This window comes from Perognathus longimembris, chromosome 26 (assembly GCF_023159225.1).
Source record: "Perognathus longimembris pacificus isolate PPM17 chromosome 26, ASM2315922v1, whole genome shotgun sequence".
NCBI lineage: Eukaryota > Metazoa > Chordata > Mammalia > Rodentia > Heteromyidae > Perognathus > Perognathus longimembris.
Window position 1 is genome coordinate 169,687 of NC_063186.1, and position 25,045 is coordinate 194,731.

The following is a 25,045-nucleotide window of genomic DNA, read 5'->3' on the forward strand; positions in this document are numbered from 1 at the left end:
GAACAACTGACCACAACAATGTCTGCCATTCGAGGTCCTGGGAACCAAAGTGTCTCAGAGAGAACGTTAAGGGCAGAGGAGTTGGTGACAAAGGGAGTAAATAACAAATTCACAATTTCTTGTAAAATATCCAGATTTCAACTCCATAAATTCAAAACATGAACATTTTTACTCCATACAATGAATATTCCAGTACATGGATGTTAGACACCTAAGTAGGCTGTTTTGTACAGCTAATCCTACTTCCAACTGCGTGCCACTGACTAAATTAAGTTGGCATTGTTCACATCAGCTAATCAGAAAAGGTGGTTTGAAAGGCTACTACACAACCTCAAATTCCCCCAGAATGCCCAGAGGAACAGCTGTATCATCGTTGGGAAACATTTTCAGGGCCATGTGGCTTTATCCTCTTCACTACAGCACAGCTCACAACTAGAATCTCAAAAATTATAGTATACACTTCAATGTTTATGGATACTGCCAACTGCAGGGTGCCATTTGAATCTATAAATGAAAAACTACCTTCTTTATAATAGCAACAAGTGGTTCTAATCATCCTTGAAGTTTACCAAGTACTCCTCATTTAATACTGATTAGTTCCTGAAGTATCTTGAATCCCACTTATTATTCCTACAATTGAGTTGCACAGTTAACAATCACAGTGTGGCAGCATTTATTTCTGTGAAATGGAATTATTAAATCAATGAGACATATGAAAACACTAGCTTAGAGAAGAGATAGACAGTAATTCATATCCCCTTTCTAAAAATTAACATGACAAAACCCATCAAAATCACACTGCTTATATTTTGTATTAGTTTCAACACTAAGTCAGAAAAAAACTTACCTAGGCCAAAGAATGAATCATTTACATGAATAAAATAATGCCAACAGGAATAATATAAATTATAGCACTAGTGTCAGAAAGCAACACTTAATCATAGCCCAGTAATAGTTAAGAAAGAATTCCATATTATTACTTTTTAAAAGGCTGATAATTTTGAAACAATCTCAAACATGAAACATCAAATGTCTTAAGCTTTTGTGTTGTACCAGTTGAGAGGCCCCTACCCCCAAATAATTGGGAGCCAAGTACATTTAAAATTTCAGATTTGGGGAAATTTTGGAACATCTGCACATACTGAACGAGTTATCTATGGAACATTTTCAATCTAAACACAAAGTGCATACAGGAGAGGAGACCCTCCTCTACAATTCCAGGAAACCTGTGTGGTGACTGAGCAGCACCTGACGGCACACATTCAATTTCCCATTTCAGGTGTCATGTCAGATTTTTTAAGCATTTCAGGTTCCAGATTTCAGATTACAAATGCCTAGGGTATAGTTAATATTTAATAAATACCATATTTATTCTTACCTATATGCAAACAGAAAAGCATACTGAAAATTTTAGAAATTTTAATATTCATAAAAATGATATTCAAAAAACTAATGTTGTAAATAATCTTCCAATTTGTACAGTGCTCTTATTAAGCCAATTCATAAATATTTAATTCTCACCTCCTAAGACGATACTAATATTTTTTTAATCAGCCAATGCATTAAGGAAGCTAACAAATCAATATATATTAAGAACCTACAACTAAATTAACATTTAGCATGATATAAAACAACCTTCCACCACCATCTAGTGGTCAAAATCATAGAACAGGTGACCCAAGCAACGGAGCTTACCTATTTACAGCACAAGACTACAGTAACGCCACTTAATACTTCACTAGCCTTCCTGTTGTAGGGATCCAGCCTTTGGACTTGGGGGGGGGGGGGGGGGACTTGACGCCCCTCCCCCCAGCCCTAGGGGAATGCGGAAGCAGGCTACGGTTCTCTGGGTCCGGAACCAGAAGAACCGGCTTTGCACCCAGCCCCCAACTCTCTCTCCAGCCCAGGCGCCTCCCAGTCTCTCCCTGGCATGGCGCTTTCGAGTGACGTTAGCTCAAGAGGGGATCATGTGATAGCTCCCAGCCTATCGGCATCCTGGCCGATCGCCTTTCCCTTCCTATCACTTCCCTTTACCCCCGCCTTAATAAATCAGATAGCTCTTGAAGCTTCTCCGAGACTCAAGTATGCCTGGCTTTCCGTTCTAGTTAGGCCGTGCGCACGTGAGGTCAGTGCTGACTCCCCCGCCCCATCCTGGCCCTACCTGCCGGCCCGGTGACCAGGAGAGAGGGTGAGAAAGGGGGTGGTGAGAAACGTAGCTGAGCCTTCAACCCCACGCCAGGGGAGGCAGGCGACCCGAGCCCGACACCAGTAAACATCTGTAATCATCATGCACACAAATCATTGTCTTGAAGCTGACTCCAGGAGTGTAAATGGAAATGTTTAGAAAGAGTAATTAACACAAGAAGTTACCATATATCTGTAAAAGAAACAAAGCTTTTAAACCAAGATCCACAGAGAAATGTAAAAACTGACTGCTCTTTCCAAATTAACATAAAAAATTAGAACAAAACCTGGCAAGTATACAAAAAATCATCATTAGGACTGAAGAAAAAGGAAATAATTATCAAGAAATTCATCGGAGTCAAATGGAGCTTTCACTTTGAATGGTCTTAAGATTTTTTATTGAAAATGATGAGTAAGAACTCATCCAATATAATAAAAATGGTAAAATATGTCTCTTAAGACCACACATTTTTTTCTTCCTCATTTGGAAACTCAAATAAGGAAATTGGAAATTCCATTGTTTCAAATAGTTTCACAGGCAAACAATTCTCAACTGGCCAATTTCTATCTGACTTATGCAAGAAAACACCTTGGCATTGGGGTGTGGGCATTTTTCATAGTAACTCTCTCAGAAAGACCAGGTATATGATTTTTTAAAGTAAGGAGCAAAAATGCACAGAGTGTCACCAACTCTCCAAGTTGAAGTCTGGGCTTCACCACATCTCATCTGTCCAGCAGACTTTCCAGCACCCCTCCAGGCATACATGCAAGCACACATATGCATAATCCCATGCACACATTCATACATGCAAACAAACATGGTACTTACAACTAGGAGGAATTTAGAATATCCCACAATCCTTTACCCTATTATCATTTAAAAAAATCTAAAACAATTTCACACAATGCTTCAGAGTATATGCAAATGCTGGCCTAAATCAAAATACTGTCCACAAGACAGAAATGTCATGTCAGATATAAACAATAAGTTATGTGTTTTTCAAAAGGCCTGAACCATGTACTGCACCTTTGAACACTACGTGCCTTCTTGGTATTTCACTTAACAATACAGAGTGAACAGCTTCCAATGAATTGTAGAATTATCATGCTCCTTTTAAAATTGGCATTACTTTTTAACATTTTATCCTTTGTCCTATCAACATCACAAAATATATCAAAAGATCCTTTACTGTAGGGTTTCTTGCCAGCACATCTTTCTCTAAAACATCAAATCTTCTCGCCACAACTTTCTTATCAACCCTGAATCTCAATGTATTACAGTATTTAATAATCACTGACAATTAATATATAGTATCAAGTGGACAGTAACAAACTAATCAATTGTTTACCATTTTAATTCCTTATAGTTAGAATAACCATGCAACTTACTGTCAAAACCAGAAATTGAAGTAGAACAGCATGGGAAAAAAGCAAAAGTGATGGTCACATTCGTGACACATAGGTGAACACATCTACATCAACAATGACTACTTAGTAAAATCAAGCAGCTTGGGACAAAAAAAAAAAAAAAGGAGCTAGATAAATGGAGTCATCTTATCAATTAGCACCTAAAATGTGAAGCTGCTTCTCTTCCACTCACACAAGCTGTGAAACTGCTGCATCTGTAGCCATTCAACAGAGTTCTCTAATGGGTACTTCCTGAGAGCATGGTAAATGTTTTTGTTGCTCGCAATTTTGCTTGCTTAATGCACACAACAGAACATTGCCACTCAAACTGAATATTTCTGTACACTTTTATTTCCTGAAGGAATGTGTAATCTAAATTCTTATTTCTTTCTCCTCCTAAGTAAAATCATCACAAATCTTTCAGTGCCACTAACTGTAGGTACAAAACTCATGCTTTCAGAAGACTTGAAGATTTCATCAGAGATAGGGGTTATACTGTGCTTCCAATGCCTCTTTGGAGCCCATACTAAATAGGATGAGATATGTAGCACTGATTGTCTAAGTCACAATGAAGTTCTCAAGAAAATTGTCAAATAAATTAAAACTCCAAGGACAACCACACAACTCTAGTACAATCTAGAATTGCAAACATGTGCTAAGCCAGCATCAGTCTTCAAGACAGAGACTATTTCTTCTACACAATTTCAGATGTAGATTACTCTTTTGGGCACACATGCACACACACACACACACACACACACACACACACACACACACCACTGAAACTTCCTCTGGCTTCAGTTAACACTCAGTGAACTTTTAATACCACAAACCCATCCTCTGAATTTGCTGAGCCCTATTCCTCCAACACATCACCACAGTGTGAACTAATGGCCTTGCTTGGCCAGAACAACTTTGGGGAAGTATATCTGAAAATGTATTTCCCTTCGTCTGTTTCATCATAGACCATAACACTCTCCATGATTTGTTAAGCCCTATTTTCCTAACTTGTTCTGACCAATAAAGATGAGCCATTAGAGGACTAAGTAAACAAAACATACAGGGCTGGGAATATGGCCTAGTGGTAGAGTGCTTGCCTTGTATACATGAAGCCCTGGGTTCGATTCCCAAGCACCACATATATAGAAAACGGCCAGAAGTGGTGCTGTGGCTCAAGTGGCAGAGTGCTAACCTTGAGCAAAAAGAAGCCAGGGACAGTGCTCAGGCCCTGAGTCCAAGCCCCAGGACTGGCAAAAAAAAAAAAAAAACAAAACAAAACAAAAAAACCACGCAAAACATATAAAGTGTGTGTCACCCTCTCAGTTACCTGCTCCAGCATGTCATGTATCACAGAACTACACAAAGGTGTGCAGACACAAGTACTGAGATGATTTAATGATCCTGAGATAGTATTTTTAAATATTCCTAGTCATTGTGTTCATATTTAACTCCATCTTCTCACTCACCTTTACTTGCGGAACCAGAGCATGAAGTCGGGTAATATTCTGGCCCCCTATATTTTGGTAATGTACATTCACTCAGCAGATAAGAATACCCTGTGGTAATAGACACTAAACCAAAGAGACCATCAAGGACAACCACTGCCTATGTAGCTAGGCTGATACAAAAAAAAACACAAACTCTGAGGAGGTATCATGGACACCTGCCAAAGACACCTGTGAGCAGGCCTGAGAGCTGATATGTGCAGAATGAGTGAGAAAAGATACATGTTTTTGAGATATGATGGTATAACACAGAATGCCTGGTCCAGCCTTTTCTGTCTTTGAGGGGGAAAATACAGAAAATGAACAGATGCAAGTTTTCAGTTTTTTTAGTTTCCAAACTTTGATTCTTTGCTACCAACAACCAAAATGTAATACTCTTAAAGCTTAAACTCAATCTAATCTAGAAAAACAGAAAATATTGCACAAGATAATTCATTTCATAAATTGTTATTTCTTTCAATCTTCCAGAATATGGTAATAGTGCACCAGACATATTTGTCCGATAAAGTATGATTGCCAAGGAGATCCTGGATTTGTCATTCAGTGCTCAAGTTTTAAGAGAGAGGCATTATTTTATACTGCAGCAGTTTCTATCATATTTTTAAAGTGGGTATTATTGTTTTAACTTTATTTATTTATTATCAAAGTAATGTACACAGAGGTTACAGTTTCATACAGTTTCGTGTAACAGAGGTTACAGTGAGTACATTTCTTATCAAACTTGTTGCCTCCTCCCTCATTTCTCTCCCACCTTCCCTCCTCTCCATCTATCATATTTTTAATTATATAATTTTTGGTCACCATTCTCCACTATTTTAAATCAATGAGGTTAGGATTTAATGGAGAAGACAAAAAGGCATGCTCCATAATGCCTCCTATCAGACCAACTTTTTAAAAGCACATCTTCAGTTATATTAATATAAATCCCCCCCCAAATTTATATTGTCACAAATTTAAGAACCCCCTACATTATGCCCTGCCTGTTGTTGACTTTCTACTACATCCACACTCATTCTTTTCAGAGTGAGCTGACTTTCCCTATCCTCTCCAGTAACATCCTTCACAGAAATATTACGGTACAACTCCCCAACTTACTTTCAGTAAGTATCTGCATTTGGCACAATCATACAATGCTCATGTTGGGTCGTTCACTACACTCTTCAGTATTCTCAGGATTTCTCACAAAACTTTTTTATTTTTTTGCCAGTCCTGGGGCTTGAACTCAGGGCCTGAGCACTGTCCCTGGCTGCTTTTTTGCTCAAGGCTAGCACTCTACCACTTGAGCCACAGCGCCACTTCTGGCATTTTTCTATATATGTGATACTGAGGAATCGAACCCAGGGCTTCATGTATACGAGGCAAACACTCTACCACTAGGCCATATTCCCAGCCCTCACTAAAATCTTTGTACTCCAGTATCTCTCAAGGCCAACTAGAATCCTGGGTGATAAGAAGCCCACTACCAGCAAGCAGAGCAGTACCACTGTGAATCACTTGTCAGCAAGGCCTTCCTTCACATTTCTTTGAAATTATGTAATCCATCAATACCTGATACATGGTTAAATTAATTCACTAAAATGAATTATTCCTATTCATCTATGTGTCCATCAGCAAGGACTAATAAATTATGGAATATTGTAAAGCTATGAAGAAGATTAAGTTCTACCACAACAAGAAAAATGTAACAAGCTTCCAAAGCAGGAAGAAGAGGTCTCTGAGCTTGCTCAATTTTTTCCAGCTAAGAAGGCTGGAATAGGGCAAGTAACAATGAACTCATCTTCAAACTTAACTTAAAATCAAATTTGAGAGTGAGAGCAGCCAAGCTCAAAAAACAAAATATTGTATGTTTTCACTCACATGTGAAAGCTAGAGTTAAAATACATAACTTTTCATGGACATGTATATACCAAGATATAGTCAATCATATATAATAATATATACATAATCTAACTATGGAATGGCTTAAAAAGAGATAGAGAAAGGGAAGGCAAAAAATAGAGGGTGAAATTCATTTTGAAAGAGGATAAAGATGGTCAGAACAGATTTTTGCAGCTATAAAAATAGGGTAAAGCCTGGCTACTTGGGAGGGAGGGAAAAAGATAGCAATAGAAAGTTATGAGATTCAATGTGATACATTGTAAACACGTGTGGTAATATGTAACAATGAAGTCCCCCTCTATACAACTAATGTAAGCTATTTTTAAAGGATTTCAAAAAATACATTAACAATCTCACAGAAGGCCAGAAGTAGTTCAGGAGTAGAGTATTTGCCTGGGCTAGATCCATAACCTACTCCTTCTCTTTTCACCTCCAAAAAAAATCATACATATTTGGGCTTTGGCGTAGAACAGCAACAAGGAATACATGGAATAAAGATGCTAAAACATGCTACTTTTATCAGAAGATTACAAGGTATTTGGGAAACAACTGGGAACAATAACAGACATATTTCAGAACTGCTTGTGTTAAGCTTCTTCTATTTGTACTATGAATATGCAAAGGATGTTTTTCTATAACTAGTTTTATTACTAGCAAGGAAGCAGCCTTGCTTGGAAACTGCTGAAGAAGAGAGCAGCAATACATGTCTGTGAGAGCCCCCAAAAGCCGAGCTGAGACCCGAAAGGATTGGATGAAATGCATCCTCCCAACATGAACTCTCAGAATACCTGAAGTTTCCTGAAAAGGTCAATCAGTCCTGGCTTGACAGAAATTCAGATTTATTTTCTTTTCTTTCACTTTTTCCCCCCTCTCCTGGGGCTTGAACTCAGGGGCCTAAGCACTATCCCTGGTTTCTTTCTGCTCAAGGCTAGCACTCTGCCACTTGAGCCATAGCGCCGCTTCTGGCCATTTTTCGATATATGTGGTGCTGAGAAATCGAACCCATAGCTTCATGTATACAAAACAAGCACTCTTAACACTAAACCATATTCCCAGCCACAGAAATTCAGATTTCTATCCTGGGTGTAGGCTAATTCCACATCAAATTTCCTGGGAGAATAGGGATAGACAGAAGTCTATGCAAGTTGTCAATCATTTACTGCTTACACCTGCTTAAGATACAGAAGTTATTTATCACTTGAGTAAGAATATACCACATGATTGGTGCTTCTAACTTCAAGGATATGGATTAAGATTGTATCACATGACTGGTGTTTGTGACTTCAAGGATACTGTGACCTCACTTTCTGCAATGTACACCCCTGTACCCTACTCAGTAAATACCTTGTAAAATGGACCCAGTGTACCTGAAGCTGGCAGAAGGCTTCAGGCCCCTGGTGCCCCAAACCTCAACTCCACAGTCTGGTGTTCGTTACTGCCTTTGCCCTCAGTTGCTGTGGTTTGTGACACATGTCTGTGAGCAAGTCAGGTAGGCTTGTGGCGACAATCATAACTAGGATATGTGGAAGGTCTGAGGAAATACTAGCCAGAGGAAAGCCCACTGGTATTTCATTTGGGGTGGGGGAGACAATGGGTTGCTGGGGATCTAACTTTGGGCCCATGCATGCTAGGCAAGCACTCTGTCACTGACATCCCCAGCCTTCCCACAGTTCCTTAATGTCACAAATCCACCAAAAGAAATACACATGCTGAGGAAGAAAAAACATCTCAGTGTAATTAAAAAAACATAGATAAAAGAAAACAAATAGGCTGGGAATGTGGCCTGTGGTAGAGTGTTTATCTACCATGCATGAAGCCCTGGGTTTGATTCCTCAGTACCACACACACAAAAAAAGCCAGAAGTGGCACTGTGGCTCAAGTGGCAGAGCACTAGCCTTGAGCAAAAGGAAGTCAGGGACAGTGCCCAGGCCCTGAGTTCAAACCCAGCACTGGCAAAAAAAACAAAAAACAAAACAAGACAGGGAAGAAGCGTACTCTGATTACACAGGAAGTAATCAACTTAACTGCTGTACTAAACAACGCTTTCATTAAAAAAAAAAAAAGAAAACAAATATTGACCATTCTAACTTTGCCTTTTTTCCCTTCTTGATAGAAAGATTCTTAGAAGATGGGATTTATTGTAATTATTCTTTTATTGTTAATTATTTTGTATTGTGCTTGATGCCTAGTGTCAAAAAAGCCCACTTATGTATATTGCTGATAATAAAAATTTTAAAACAAGATCTAATGAATACTGTATGTCAAATTAACATTTCTGTTTAAATTAAGACACTTATTTCTAATTCTAACAGAGACAAGTATACACAAGCTAGACATTGCATTTAATCATAACCATAAAATGCCAAGTATTAACCTTATAAGAAAAGAAAATATCAAGATCAATTTTGAGCCCTGCATGCAACTACTTCTGAGTTGTTCACAAATATGCCAGTGATCACATATTGAATGTTTGGCACAGTGCTGGGCAGGGCTTACCCATACACATCCTCAGGTTTTACCAAAATATTAGCTGATCACAAACACAGACAACCAGGAGAGATAATAGGAGGTCTGAGGTGGCCTGATCAGCAGCAAACCAGGCACTACAGGTGAGAAATACTCCTTTCTAATCTCCTTAGTGGGAAGTGCCAAAAATAGCTGGTTTTAAGGAGTTCGGTTAGTGAGGACGGAGGACTCATTCCAGGTAAGAAAAAAAAGCTTGCCAAATGCCAGAGGTGAGGGAGGACAAAGCATGTTTACAAATGGATCAGGACTTCAGTCACACCAAAACACTTGTCTCCAGATGTTATGGAGTAGAAGGGAGATGAAAGCCTCTGGGGATATTCAGCTCAGTGGTGCCCATGTGACTAAGATGCTCTCAACTGGACAAATTCTTGCCATTAGTGAATTACAGATGAGCAAACTAATGCTGCATATCAAAGGCAATACTTATAAAATACTTATAAAGGTTCCAGACTTCCAGTTTTACAAAAAAAAAAAGTTCTGAAGTTAAGATGGTGGTGACTGTAATGGGGTTCCCCCAAGGGAGAGGTCCACAATGTAATGGGGTCACAAGGTGGGGTTATCCCCCATCCCTCCAAGAGTCTACCACTCAGAGACAGTCTCAAGTAAAAAGATGGATTTATTGGGGAAGTAAAAAGTATAATGACCGGCCAGGGTCATGGCCCAGCCTCGGGATCTGGGACCACAACCATAAAAATCAGGCTGGCCAGCCAGGACTGCACGCCGGGGCACACTCAGGGTTGGGTTATAAAGGCGAACACCACATGGTCAAGCCTGCCACACGCAAGTGGCCAATGGTGTTACAATCTGCCTCATAGCAACTGTTTGAACCAACCTATCATTTTAGTTAGACTTGGCGCATGGATTTGGGGGGGGGGGGCACATAATGCAGGTGGATATGCCTACTCATGGGAGGGTACAAGTTTAACCTTGAGCTTTCCACTACTCAGGTGGTCAAGCAGTTTACACAATATCACAGCCAAGGGGAACTTCCCTGGATAGGGCAGGGGAGATCTTAGTGAAGATCAGCTTCTGCTCTCTTTAACTAATCTGAGATGGAGTCAATTTGACACCCCTCAACAGCCAATGATGGCGCTAGCCAGGTCTGAACTCCATATTGCAGTGACTGTTGTACAACTATGTGAACATAATTAATTTTGCTGCAATAATAAGTTATATACTTTAAAATGGTCAAGATGGTAAATTTCATGTTATGTGTATTATCAAAAGTAAAAGGGCTGTTTTAAAAATAAAAGGCAAGGTGTAATTGAACTGAACACCTCATGGGGGGAAAGGGAAAGGGGGAGGTGGGTGGGGGGTATGAGGGACGAGGTAACAAACAGTACAAGTAATGTATCCAATGCCTAACGTATGAAACTGTAACCTCTCTGTACATCAGTTTGATAATAAAAATTTGAAAATAAATAAATAAATAAAAGGCATGGTGACTGGGAATGTGGCCTAGTGGTAGAGTGCTTACCTAGCACACATGAAGCCCTGGGTTCCTTTCCTCAGCCCCACATACACAGAAAAAAAGCTGGAAGTGGCTATGTGGCTCATGGGGTAGTATGCTAGCCTTGAGCAAAAAGAAGCCAAGGACAGTGCTCAGGCTGAGTTTAAGACCCAGGACTGGCATAAACAAACAAACAGACAGACGGACATGCATTAGATAGAACAATGGGAAAGAGGAGCTGTTTGGGCAGTTTAAGAGAAGAGTGAGGAAGGGGAGGAGACTACAAGTAGATAAGTAAGCTAGAGATAGGTGCTGCTCAGACAGCTGGTAATCAAGAGGACCTCAGGCTGCAGAAGAGCATGACTAATGACCCACCCGACGCCTGTCGCCCCCTGGGCAGAGGAAAGGAAAGACAACTAAGAGTTTACCCCTGGGCAGAGGAAAGGAAAGAGAACTAAGAGTTTAAGATAGCAAAGCTCCCGCTCCTGAGAGACATATTACAATTGTGTAGGTCCAGAGTACAGTTCAACAATTTGTTAAGAAGCACTCCAAGGGCTGGGAATATGGCCTAGTGGTAAAGTGCTTGTGTCCTATACATGAAGCCCTGGGTTCGATTCCTCAGCACCACATATACAGGAAAAAAAGCCGGAAGTGGCACTGTGGCTCAAGTGGCAGAGTGCTAGCCTTGAGCAAAACGAAGCCAGGGACAGTCTCAGGCACTGAGTTCAAGCCCCAGGACTGGCAAAAAACAAAAAACAAAAAACCAACCAAACAAGAAGCACTCCAAAATTGGGGCCAAATAGCAAACCAAGGTAGAAATGGGGTTTCCTAAAATCAGATTTCAGTGGAAGTGGTAAAGAAAAAAGCTGGGATTATGTCCTACAATCCCATGGAGTAGAAGCATGTAACAAACCCCCAGCACAGGGCCCTGCCTGTCAACTCCCAGAGGTCTGGGTTCTCTGAATCTCTCTGCTCCATTTGTAGTCCTTTGTTCTACAATAATAGACCCTTAGGGATAAACTGAGTACATATAGCCTTCCCACTGTTAGGTCCTCTCCCTGAGGGCTCCATGTAGCTGCACCCACCTCATTAAGTCTCCACCCAGTTACCTGGGTAACCTGCAGACCTGGATGGAGGCAGTTACCTCCCCTTTCCCTGAGGTCACATCCTAATCCACCTGGCCACACCCCTTGCCCCTGCCCTAGATATGTCAGGGCTGGGTGGGGGTCGCTCTCTCTCTCCCTTCTCTCCAGCCATGGATCACCTCGGCCACAGGCTAGCAGTTCGGTAATAAACTTTCTCTCCTGCCTGAATACCTCGTGGCGTTCTCCTTTACCGTCTACCTACTTACTTAAAAAACCTAACACCCACTCCTGCCTCTTGTACTCAAGGTGGGAAAATACAGGTCTGTTTGTTGTACTCCCAAACAGTTTTCAATTTTCCATTAGCAGAAGTCACTTGAAGCCATGTGAATTGTAACTTGATCATACTCCCAAATAGAACACAGAAGCTATTATTACTACAGCTTCACAGGGAAAGGTCACAGCTAGGCATGGGAAAGACCTCCCATCCCTCTGGCTGGAGCTCTTTACTTGCTGGGCTAGTCTCCCTTCCTCGGCATGCTCAGTTTCACACTATTTACTTACTGCTGATCAACCCTGGAACATCTGTGATCCTAAAGCCAATCAATACAAATCATATCCAACTTATTTAAGCACATATTGGAGCTTGTCTCTAGAGTCATGGACATCTGCAGTACTGGATGCTCACTCATTTGGCAAGAAGTCAACATTTCAGGAAGCACTTTGAATGTTTTGGTCTGAGAACTAATGCAGCATATTTCCCTCTGATCAACACAAGCAGCCCAGGCAAAAAACAAAGTCTGTTTGCCTCACTATCAGCCAGAAGCTACACTTACTTGCTGACCCAATCTTACCTACGGAGACCATAAGAGACTGGAAAAAAATGGTGAGTAGGAAAATCCCATCCAACACAGAGTACATTAAAAAGAATATTTGTGATTCCAAAGTAAAATGCCTTCTTGTGTATTCATCTTCCTAAATTCTTTTTGTCAGATGGAGTGACAGATTTATATCTGAGATTGGACTTTTCCAAGTTCAAAGAATAAAGTAGTTTTCTCTATAAATACTCTTTTTTTAATTTAATGAAGCATGATTTTCTTCTGTGCGGCTGGCTTAGACATTAAAATTAGGAAACTGCTTTTTTTTTTTTTTTACAAAATGCATAACCCTGTTAAAGGACAGATAAAAAGTTAACATGAGTTATGAGAGATGGTGAAGTGAACCAGTCACAGCTGAGTTATGACGTAACCCCCAGAGCAAAGGCGGACAAATAGCTAAAATGCTGCAGGAAGAAAAAAAAAAAGAAAAAAACAACAGAGAAGTTTTAAGAGCATAAAGAGAACAACCCCACAAAAACTGAAACCAAATGCTAAATAGTCCATGCAAAATACTCCTGACGTCTTCTCTGAAACACGGAATGCCTGGGCTGCTGGTGTGGACTTAATGGTGAGTAACAGTTTATCTTCAAAGGAAAGAAACAGGGATTAAACAGTTCTAGTAGCTGTTGCGTATTAATGCCTTGGGTTTCAGTTTTCGCTTCCTTGATTCTTAACTTTTAATTTTTTCCTTTTAGATATAGCACATATCAAGTATTAACAGTGTTTTCATTTTGATAATTTTTAAATGTTAACCATGCTTAGGATCTATTTCATAACCCTCACTCCTTAAAAATACCGTTTGTAAAACACAATACCATTTTCTGAAAAGCTGTAGCACAGCAACCAATGGGAGGGCAGAGATACAGGAAACAATTTATCAACTGCAGCCCACCTAGCACTGAAAAGAACTTTAAACTATCAGTGTAATACTTTGTTTTAAAAAATGTAACCTCCTAAGTCTTCTCTCTATATAGAAAGGTATGCTGACCTCACATCTTCGTCTTTAGTACTTGTGTAATCTGTAACTGAAGTGACTAGACTAGTGGCTCCTCTTTCTCTGTCTGTTCTGGTCCAGTCTCACACCACCCTGCATTTCAGGGCCTTTAGTGCTTCTTTAACACAACATTCCACAGGCTAAGATTCAGCACATGCACTCAAGATTGCCTGGGAAAGAATCAGAGTAAAACTATGGTCTGGAAAACAAAACAAGACCTAGATTTGCCTTGGTTTTTGTTGTTGTTGTTGTTGTTGCATATTCCCTTTGATACTGATATAGACATGTACACTTTCTTGTATTTATATGTGATTTTGCTAAGTAACTTGCATATGGTCATGAAAATTGCCACTTGGAGGCTGGGCATTGGTGGCTCACTGGAAGCTCAAACATGGAGGATTGCAACTTGAAGCCATCCTGAAATACCCCATTTCCAATACTGGAAGCATGGTTCAAGTGGTAGAGCACCAAGCATGAGCACAAGGTCCTAGGCTCAAGCACTGGTACTGGCAAAAAATAAAAAAATAGGAAGGGAGGTAGAGAGGGGATGAGGAAGGGAAGGAAGAAGAAAGAAACCAGCCAGCCACTTGGGAACACTGAAACTACTAGCAATTTTATCACTTGATCTAAGGGGGAAATGGCCAAACCCTTTTTTGCCTTTTGGCTGTTGTAGGAAGAAAAGGTCAAAAATATAGTCTCAAAGATAAACCCAGAAGTTAGAGGATGAGGAAAAAATCACCAATAATGTTTTGTATAATTTTTCTATGATAGAGATATTCAAGACTTAATTAACAATCCTGGGTTCAGTCTCCATTTTTAAAGTTCTTACACAGGCATTTTATCTCATAGGATGCTTCTGGCACTCAGGTGACACGAGGAAAAGCTTTTTCTCACTTCCTCTGCTCCACTGATTAGGACCCAAAGTTAAGGTCAAGAAAAGGCTCAAGGACTCAAACAAGGTAACACTTCACACAGCCAAGGAAAGGACTTAAAAAGTCATCAGACCTTAAATCCAGTCTTTCTACCTTTCCAACCTCGTTTGACTTAGGATGACCATGTACAGTAAAAAAAAAAAAAAAAAAAACATATATATGTGCATACATATATATATATATATATATATACATACACACACACATACATAAACACAAGTCAGATATCCAGGAATGTACAAGACTCATAGCCCTTTGCTTGATGTTTACACTGCCAACAATGGCAGGAGTCAATATTATTGGGACTCAGACTTTTACAGAGGTAATCAGCAGGATGGAAAAAGAAGGCCTGCTTTGAAGATAAACAGCTAAATCTGAATTTGCTGTAACCTTGAGCTCCATTTTTTTTCTTAAGCTTTTACCTCTTTCACCTTCATCTGTCCCATCATCTACTATAAAAAGAAAAGTCAGACACAATAGTACCTGGCACACAGCAGCCATACATAAAGCCGAATTCCCCTCCCATCCCAGCTAAACTTACAAATTAGGACAAAACCCACAGGGAACTGTTTGAATTGTAATCCAACATTCAGTAGGCAAAAAAAAAAAAAAAAAAATTAACAAAAGTCATAGCAAGCAAATTGGGATATTTACTTCCCTTTACTTTTGTTGTAATTTTTATTATTGTCATTATTATGTAAACAACTAGCCAAGGACTAACAGTTCTGTACCTTTGTGAATCTCCTGGTATTCAAAGCAAGAATTTTCTAATGCATGTACCTAAAAGTTAAAATGGTCAGCTATAGGGTGAATAAGTGTTCATTCTTACCAAATATTTCCAGTTCATCTTCCAAAGTAATATACTCTAGAAACAATGATGCATTGTGGCCCATATATGATCTGGAGGTTTGGCTCAGAAATAGAATACCTGCTTAGCAAAGCGCAGGGTATGAGTTCAAAAATTAGTATTGCCAAAAAAAGATTTCATATGTCATATTAATTTTATAAAGTTATATAAATACATGTGGATTAATAACATTTGTTGTGAAAGGAAGGAAAAAATTAACAACACAAGAGGGCAGGAGTAACTCTAGGAAGCCTGTCAGGGGCCAGAAGAACAGGAATGGAAAACAGAAGTGTGTTAGGCTTTGGCTCTCAGTCATGCTTACAAGTATCACATGGTTCATTAAGAAAATCTATTTCAAAGCAATTAGCACCATCTGTGTCTGCTACAGGTAGTTTCTGGCAAGTGGTAGCTGTGTCTGTGGAATGTGTGAACTATGAAAGAGAAGACAAGACCCAATTGGGACAGCTTTTGTGCCAGGCAGGTACTGAGTTCAGAAACCTTCCTGACAAGCTAACATGCACTCTCAATACCATATATGCACATGTGCATACATGGAGACCAATACTACCATACATCTATGTGCCCAAATATGGATGCATATACATGCTACACACACCCGCACGAGGTTATGCATAAGTGTACACACACACACACACACACACACACACACACACACACCTTATTTCCTTTTACTGAATCATTTGAACTAAGATGCAGATAATTCCAACTCTTCCCCAACCACACTATTAATGCCCCTAGGGAGGTTCATATTGATTCAGTAACATTTAATCTTCGGCCTCTTTTAATAAGGGACTTACTTCCCTTTCCTATCCACCAAGTGTGTTTTTCATGGCATACAATTTTTTTTTTTCAATCATGGGGCTTGAACTCTGGGCCTGGCACTGTCCCTGAGCTCTTCAGCTCAAGCATAGCACCCTACCACTGAGCCACAGCGCCACTTCCTGGCATACAATTTCTTAAAGAGTCTAGATTTTTTTTTTCTTTTCTTTTTTTTGGCCAGTCCTGGGGCTTGGACTCAGGGCCTGAGCACTGTCCCTGGCTTCTTCCCGCTCAAGGCCTAGCACCCTGCCACCTGAGCCACAGCGCACCTTCTGGCCATTTTCCATATATGTGGTGCTGGGGAATCGAACTGAGAGCTTCATGTGTAGGAGGCAAGCGCTCTTGCCACTAGGCCATATTCCCAGCCCCCCCTAGATTTTTTTTAAGAGCTTGACTGTCTGTGGACTGATCCCCATTGTGAATTTGTCTGCATGTTAACCCAAAATTTGCTTTGGAGACACCACTGTACAAGGTGCTGTGTGTATCTGCAACCTAGCAGGAGGCACCAAGTACCAGGCTATCCCATTCTTGATCCATGTGATCACTCAGTAGCCACCAAAGATCCCTCTGAAAATGCACCATATTTGTCTTTATTACTCTAAATATCAGGAGAGCCTGCTTCTAGGTCCTGTTCCCCTGCAACTATTAATCTGATCATTCGGGCAAGCATACAATTATTGCTGCCTGGATCAGTTATTACATCGACATTGCACAATGATTTCCTAATTCTACTGTTCCTTCTACCTTTACTAGCTGATCATCCATACACACACACACACACAAAAAAAAAAAAAAACAGCTTTCTTGTTTTCATCCTCCTTTTAAATCTGCATACATTATACCACTATGCCTTGAATCCGGACTTGTACTTTTCCAGTTGTATTCATCTATCACTGTCATTCTTGTTGATGTCCAAAGTGTCCCAAGTTTAGAAGTGCCTGAGTCAACTTCCATGTCCTGTTTTGCAATTTCCCCACTGATCTGAACATGCCCTTGGCTGGCCACAAGACCACCCTATACTTAACTCATGCCTGATTTGAAATCAATTGTTCCTCCAAGAAAACTAGTTTCTTTTATTGTAGGAAATGATGCTTATGAACAAATGGAGTTCAGTGATCCTGTGTGCATGTGTGAGTGCCTGTACACAGCCAAGCACATTGGGGGAAGGTGCACAGCCACTGACATGTAGCCATTTCTGATCTAGACATTTTTATTCTTTTTACCCTGTTTTAGATAAGATTATGGACTTTAAGCAGGCTTATATCTTGAAGTTGCCTCTAGACAGAGATACTAAAAATACAAGAAAATAGAAAAATAAATTAAGGAAAACAATTAGGAGAAAGTAGGTGCAAGCTGCACCCCCAACACACTAGACTGTTCACATGAACACACATAAAACAATATTGTCCTGGCCAGTGTGACAAGATACAAAGATGCCATGAGCATAAAACCGCAGTGCAAGATACAAACAGAGTGCTGTGCTTGCTATTATCAGAGTACTCTGCACACAGATACTGTATCAAGGAAATAGGGAAATAGCATCCGTGAGATCCTGTGGGGCATGGTAATGACATTAAGACTACTCTGTTCTAATTTTACTTGACTGATCCTATTAAGCCCACTGAAACAGTCACAAAGAGAATGGTCTAAGAAGGACACCACACTGGTAACAAAAATTTCTATTTTGATCGGAGTTTTGAAGTCTTGAACAGAAGGCAGTCAAGAAGAGTGGAGTTTACACTTTAGCGGAAAAAGTTCTTAAGGGTCTACAACTTAGTCTAAGAAAAACATGCAAATGCTTCCAAATGAGAACTGGTTAGCACAACTCAAAGTACATGACTATGACATTTGACATTTGTCCCATTGTAAGTTACATTAACATATATATCACTGACTTGTATTCTAATTAAATGAAATTAGAGGACTATCATGTGGCCAGGAGTTAGGAGCGATCAAGTTAGGCTTGATAAAGAGTTCACATCTGCAGCCAGAGGAAACTAGCCAAAGGTGAGAAACCGCACCCTCATGCCACTCGTCCTCATGCAAGGGGCCCCAAGGATTCATGTGGCCTCCAAACCCATGCAATATAACTCATTTTCCTTCCTCCTACAGCAATGTCCTCACCACTGGAATGTTACTATTGTTTACTGAATCAAATCAAAGCTACAGAGATGGCATGGGACTGGGAAAGAAGGGGGAGAACAATGGGAGAGAGTGACCCTTATCAAGAGGCATCGTAGTCATAACCTGACTTGTAGAATTGAAACCTCTTTGCACAATTATGTAATGAAAATAACTTTCTAAGCCAAAAATATATCCACTTAAAATCCTTTTAGATACTAGAAAAGGGAAGATCTCTTAAGCAGTGGAGCCTAGAGGAAAACTGGAGAAATTGAAGGTGTCCATCTGATACCTCACAGAGCTTTAAGACCCAGATCCAAAAGATGATATACACAAAAACACCTGTGCATACTCAGGACTTCCAAAGACAAGACTCTGGAAAAATGCTGCAGAACAGAGTGCATGTTCAGGCTCTGGCACAGAAAACATGCTACCCTGCATTCTCCCAGGAATAGAGGGTTAAGTATTCTCCAACAAAAACAGTCTGGTACTCATTTAACTAACTTCATTTTTCTTTTGTAAAGCAGAACACTTAATAACAAAAACCTCAGACACTTTAAGATGAGAAGCTGGATTCAGCTGTTTCACTGAAAGAGGACCTAATTTATGCAACAACAATTTAAGGGTAATTAAAGCATTTTTCAGGAGCTTTAATCAAAGTACTTTGAAGAAATAATCCTTCATAGAAAGCACAATTATGCACACAATTAGGATCACATAAATCTATACAAATACACAGAAAATAAGATATAAACTCAAACCTAAATATGCTTTTATTGAGATGAATGTATTTCTGGAGTGCTTTGGAAAGGACTGTATCGACTTAAGTTCTGTGCATACAGAGAGCCTTGAAGTTAATGGACTTTTCAACTTGAAGTTTTCCCTGCCTTAGTTTATAAAGCAGCCAGCACCAGGAAGAAAAGACATCCCAGTCAGCAGGTCTCAAGTCATTCTGTCCTAAAACAGACACATTCACCAGGGATGACCTCAAAACTGCCCAACAGCAACCAAGTGTTTGGGGAAAGACCCAAGCACTGGACAGTATACCTACACATCTCCAAGGCACAACTGCTCCACAAGCTTAACTGGGTCAAGAAATCACCTCCAATCAAACCCAAAAGGAGGATGTTGAAAGGGATGTCTGGGGTGTGGCAGAGAGGCACAGGTATACAGCACTTAGGAGAACATGAGAGCCAAGGATGGGAATGCCGCCTCAGGCCAAAGCAAATGCACTGTAGATCAACATATTTAAGTCCCAAGACACTGAGAAAATTGCTACAGATTTTACAAGGGAAGGAACTGTCTCTCTCATGACATCATTTCTGGGGAAATTCTCCACTATTTCTATATATAGCGGCTTCTATAATATTTCCAAAAGAAACGAATTGGCTCTCATTAAATCATTTCTGGGGAATTCATTATTTCACTACATATTACATTGTTTCAGTCTTCTTTGAAATAGTGTCTAGATTTGATTTTATAACATAAATATTTGCAAGTAAGCCTCATTGCTAAGTGAGTGCCAGCCCTGAGAGTTGTTTACTGCAATGGGGGACACAGTGTCAGCCCAAGACACCATATGAGACCTGAATGCACACAGCAGTTCACATCACCTCAACCTCTGAGAGTTGTTATCACGATGGGGGAGACAGTGTCAGTCCAGGATACCATATGAGACTTGGAAGCACACAGCAATTCACATCTCCTCAACCTCTGAGACTGGGTTTTAGAAAAAATGGACCCAACGTTAAGGGGGCAAGTATTTATTAGACACTGACTCTTCATCACAGTGAACAGTTAAAATATTTTTAAATGCTTCTCCCCCACTTAACATATAAAATCTGCACTGCAGCCTGAGTGCTGAGTCCATACGCTAAGGGCCTGAGCCACACAGTGGTGCTACTCGAAGATGGAGCGCCTTCAAAGAAGGAGCCTAGTGGAGGTCTTGAGATCACTGAGAGTAAGCCCTCCACAGGATTGCAGGACCCCACTCTCAACTTCTCTCTCCTCCCCATGGTTTGGATGTGAGCAGTTTTGCTCTATCACTTTGCTGCTTTGATGCCTTGCCTGGCCTCAAGCATTGAAACCCAGAAATCATAGACTGGAATCCCCCAAATGGAGCCAAAACCACCTTTTTCTCTTTGTAAGATGAGTATCATGAGCATTTTCTTGTTGTATCAGAAACAAAAATATAGCGTAGGGCTGGGAATATGGCTTAGAGGTAGAGTGCTTGCCTAGCATGCAGGAAGCCCTGGGTTCAACTCCCAAGCACCATATAAACACAAGAAGATGGAAGTAGTGCTGTAGCTCAAGTGGTAGAGTGTTAGCCTTGAGCAAAAACAAGCCAGGGACAGTGCTCAGGCCCACAGTCATATTCATATATCTCACTTTTCCTCAATTCTGGAATAAGAGCAAAAATTCAAATTTTGTAGTTCCAGAGTACACATTCTGTATCTCACAGACATTTAACTGTTTAGTGTCCTCAATATCATTCTAGAAATATAATGGCAACAAATGACCTGCCTTTTCTAATGGAGCTTACTTACAAACAGCCATCTAGTTGAGCACTGTGAAATGAGAAAGGGGCAGATCATGAGCACCCATAGGGGGAACCACAAACCCAGCCCACCTAACTCTGGTCTGGGAGGTGATGCCTCAATGTGAGAGCTCAGGGGTAAGGGGAAGTTAGTCAGCCACAGAGCAGCAAATCAGGGTACTTCACAGGCTGAGGGTCAGAACTCACTTCTGGAGGAAGAGGAGGCAGAGTTCAAACCCAGATGAGGTGTCCAGCAACTCAAAGGTACAGAGCCAGGACTTACCAGAGGGAAAGGACAGGCACTAGCAAATGCCAAGGTTGCCTGAGAAGCAAGTATCTGCTTTTGAATGAATTCCATTTTTTTCTCTGTCCTGGATTAGTATATCTGACATCCATGAAAAATATAACAGCAGTCCTGACAACAGAAGCTCTGAAGATGTATAGCACAGAGCTGCCAAATATGTAATTTTGAACTTCCTACAACCCATATTCTTCTTCTTTTTTTTTTTTTTTTTGGCCAGTCCTGGGCCTTGAACTCAGGGCCTGAGCACTGTCCCTGGCTTCCTTTTCCTCAAGGCTAGCACTCTGCCACTTGAGCCACAGCGCCACTTCTGGTCATTTCCTGTATATGTAGTGCTGGGGAATTGAACCCTGGGCTTCAGGTATATGAGGCAAGCACTCTTGCCACTAGGCCATATCCCCAGCCCCTACAACCCATATTCTTAAAAAGTAAAATCAACCGAAACTAACGTTTTGTATTTTATTTAATAAACAATTATTTCTTCCTTTCTTTTTGGAGGTACTAATGATTAAATTTAGTCAGAGCCTAGTAACTGCTATACTACTTGAGTCAAGCCCCCCCTCCCCCAATCCTTTGGCCCTTTTAGTTTGGTTTTCAGATAAGCTTTCATACTTTGCCAAGCCCAGCCTTAGATTAGGATCTCCTATCTCAGCCTCCCAAATAGCTAGGATTGCAGATGTGTATCACCATTTCTGGCATTAATGAAATATACCCAAAAGAACCCTGTCATTTCAACATGTAATCAATATTAAAAAATAAAGCTATTTTACATTATTTTGTATTTTTCATACTGTGTGCAAGATCAACTGTGTCTTTTTAGATTTTTAGCACACCTCAGTCTGTACTAGCCACACTTAAATGCTCAAGTCACATAGAAAGAAGCATCCTAGTGCAACAGTGCAGCTCTAGAACATACTGTAGAAAGCATTTCTCAGAATTTTCACATGACTAATCATCTGTCTTTGTTTTCTAATCATAAAAATAATGCAACCAGATATTCAGTGGCAAAAAAAGCTCAATTTCCAAAAGGTGCCCATAATCTCTTAATACAAATAGCAGTCCACATGTGGATGCATATGCCTGTCTTACATATAAAATATGTCTTACTATATACATACTATATGTCTCATATAAAATAAATTGCAGCTAGTATGTGGGTGTATATGCCTGTCTTATATATAAAATATGTGTCTTATTATGTATATAATGTATACATTGTATGTATAAAATAGATAGAAGCTAGCATTTGGGTGTATATGCCTGTAAGATACTGTCTTGTGTATGAAATAGATAGCAGCTAGCATTTGGGTGTATATGCCTTGTAAGACATTGTCTTATGTATAAAATATGTGCAGAGTAGGCCAACTCAACAGCTCTTTAAAATAGGCATGATTCAGGTTCATTTTATGAATGCATATATATTTTCTTTCATGAAAAATATTTCTTAGAGTAGAAAATAAAAACATGATGGGACTTCTAAATAAAATGAAATTGATTAATTCTGCTTTTACAATTACCACCTTTTAAAGCTATATTCAAATTACTACTTCCTATAACTATGGCATTTAGAGAAAAACATCACTTTAGGGAAATACTAATCTCTGTATTCTCAAGCATTCTTATACTAACTACTGTTTCCCCCTAATTTTCCTTAGTATCTCATGTCTACTCTGTTCTTCCCTTTTCATCCCAAGTGGAAAACAAAGGAATAAAGGATGGGAGGAAGAGAAAATGAGGAAAGAAAGGAGAGGAGAGGGAAAAGAGAAGGGAAGGAGGTCTGAAGAAGGGAGGACGGTGTAACTTATACAGAGTAAATGGTGCACACTTGTTGGGTTTGGATATATTCACTGCTCTTCCCTTTATTACTCAACAAATAGTGTAAAGCCTGTAAAAAGCCCTTTGTGTGTGAAGTGTTGTTTGGGTAACTAACTGGTACAACTCTCTTTCCAGACCTTTGCCTCCACAAGTTACAAAATGACCAACTCCACCACCACACAGCCTCCAGAACAGCCCTGCCCCAGGAACACCCTTATCACCCAGCAAATTGTCCCTGTACTGTACTGTATGATCTTTGTGGCAGGAATCATCCTCAATGGAGTGTCAGGATGGATATTCTTCTATGTGCCCAGTTCCAAGAGTTTTATTGTCTATCTCAAGAACATTGTTGTTGCTGACTTTCTTATGGCCCTGACTTTTCCTTTCAAGATCCTACGTGACTCAGGCCTGGGTCCCTGGCAGCTGAACATGTTTGTATGTCGAGTCTCTGCTGTGCTTTTCTATGTAAACATGTATGTCAGCATCATGTTCTTTGGGCTCATCAGCTTTGATAGGTATTATAAAATTGTGAAGCCCATCTTGACCTCTTTGATCCAATCAGTGAATTCCAGCAAACTGTTGTCTGTGGTGGTATGGGTGCTCATGCTCTTTCTTGCTGTTCCTAACAGCATTCTGACCAACCAAAGTGTGAGCAATGTTACAGAAATACAGTGCATGCAACTTAAAAATGAACTAGGACGGAAGTGGCACAAAGCCTCAAACTACATCTGCCTGGGCATCTTCTGGACTGTGTTTCTCCTACTTATCATTTTCTACACTGCTATCACAAGGAAAATCTTTAAGTCTCATCTTAAGTCCACAAGAAATTCCACGTCAGTCAAAAGGAAATCTAGCCGCAACATATTCAGCATTGTGTTGGTATTTTTTGTCTGCTTTGTACCTTACCACATCGCCAGAATCCCCTACACACAAAGTCAGACAGAAGCTCATTACAGCTGCCAGTCAAAAGAGATCTTGCACCATGTGAAAGAATTCACTCTGCTACTCTCTGCTGCAAATATATGTCTGGACCCCATTATTTATTTCTTCTTATGCCAGCCATTTAGAGAGATCTTACATAAAAAGCTGCACATCTCATTAAAAGCCCAGAATGATCAAGACACTTCCAAATCCAAAAGAGGAACTACAACTCATGAAAGTATCGACACTTTGTGAATTCCCCTGCCCTCTTCCATATAAAGTTAATGTGGGTGTGTCGACTGCATATTAAGGAAAAATATGCCTGTGATAATTAACATATTTGGTATTATCCAATATTAATTTTCAGTATCAAATATACTTAGTACTATAACATATTTAGTACTATAAGAGGCAAATTTAGGGCTGGGGATATGGCCTAGTGGCAAGAGTGCTTGCCTCCTATACATGAGGCCCTGGGTTCAATTCCCCAGCACCACATATACAGAAAACGGCCAGAAGGGGTGCTATGGCTCAAGTGGCAGAGTGCTAGCCTTGAGCAAAAAGAAGCCAGGGACAGTGCTCAGGCCCTGAGTCCAAGCCCCAGGACTGGCCAAAAATTAAAAAAAAAAAGGGGGGGGGGCAAATTTAAGTGCATGTACTTTTATGTAAGATCCCATCAAAAAAAAATCCTATCAGCAGATTTTTCTCATATTGATCTTTATTTTTCTTGCTAGTAAGAAAAAAAATAGCCAATTATTCAATCCTATACCATTTAAATAAATTTAAATTTATGATAACTAGTCTGTTTAGTTAAACAAAATAGTAAAT

At 40.0% G+C, this 25,045-nt stretch overlaps 2 protein-coding genes across 6 annotated transcripts in view; one reads left to right on the plus strand and one right to left on the minus strand.

Annotated features, from left to right (window-relative positions):
- Positions 1–25,045, minus strand: part of Med12l (mediator complex subunit 12L) — a 199,892-nt gene that overhangs the window by 104,446 nt on the left and 70,401 nt on the right. The window lies entirely within an intron of this gene.
- LOC125342551 (P2Y purinoceptor 14-like) lies at positions 12,323–24,589 on the plus strand. Of its 2 annotated transcripts, none has more exons than XM_048334787.1 (2): positions 12,323–12,918; positions 23,432–24,589. In XM_048334787.1, the coding sequence occupies exons 1-2, from the start codon at positions 12,916–12,918 to the stop codon at positions 24,470–24,472; spliced, it is 1,044 nt and encodes a 347-aa protein (XP_048190744.1). In that variant the 5' UTR covers positions 12,323–12,915; the 3' UTR covers positions 24,473–24,589. The 2 variants fall into 2 exon arrangements, with proteins under 2 accessions (XP_048190744.1, XP_048190743.1); XM_048334786.1 differs by lacking the exon at positions 12,323–12,918 and adding an exon at positions 13,308–13,478.

Coding starts and splice junctions, on each gene's coding strand:
- LOC125342551 (XM_048334786.1), top strand. CDS start 13,413: ATGCAAAATACTCCTGACGTCTTCTCTGAAACACGGAATGCCTGGGCT. Junction 13,479..23,431: donor CTGCTGGTGTGGACTTAATG/GTGAGTAACAGT, acceptor CTCTCTTTCCAG/ACCTTTGCCTCCACAAGTTA.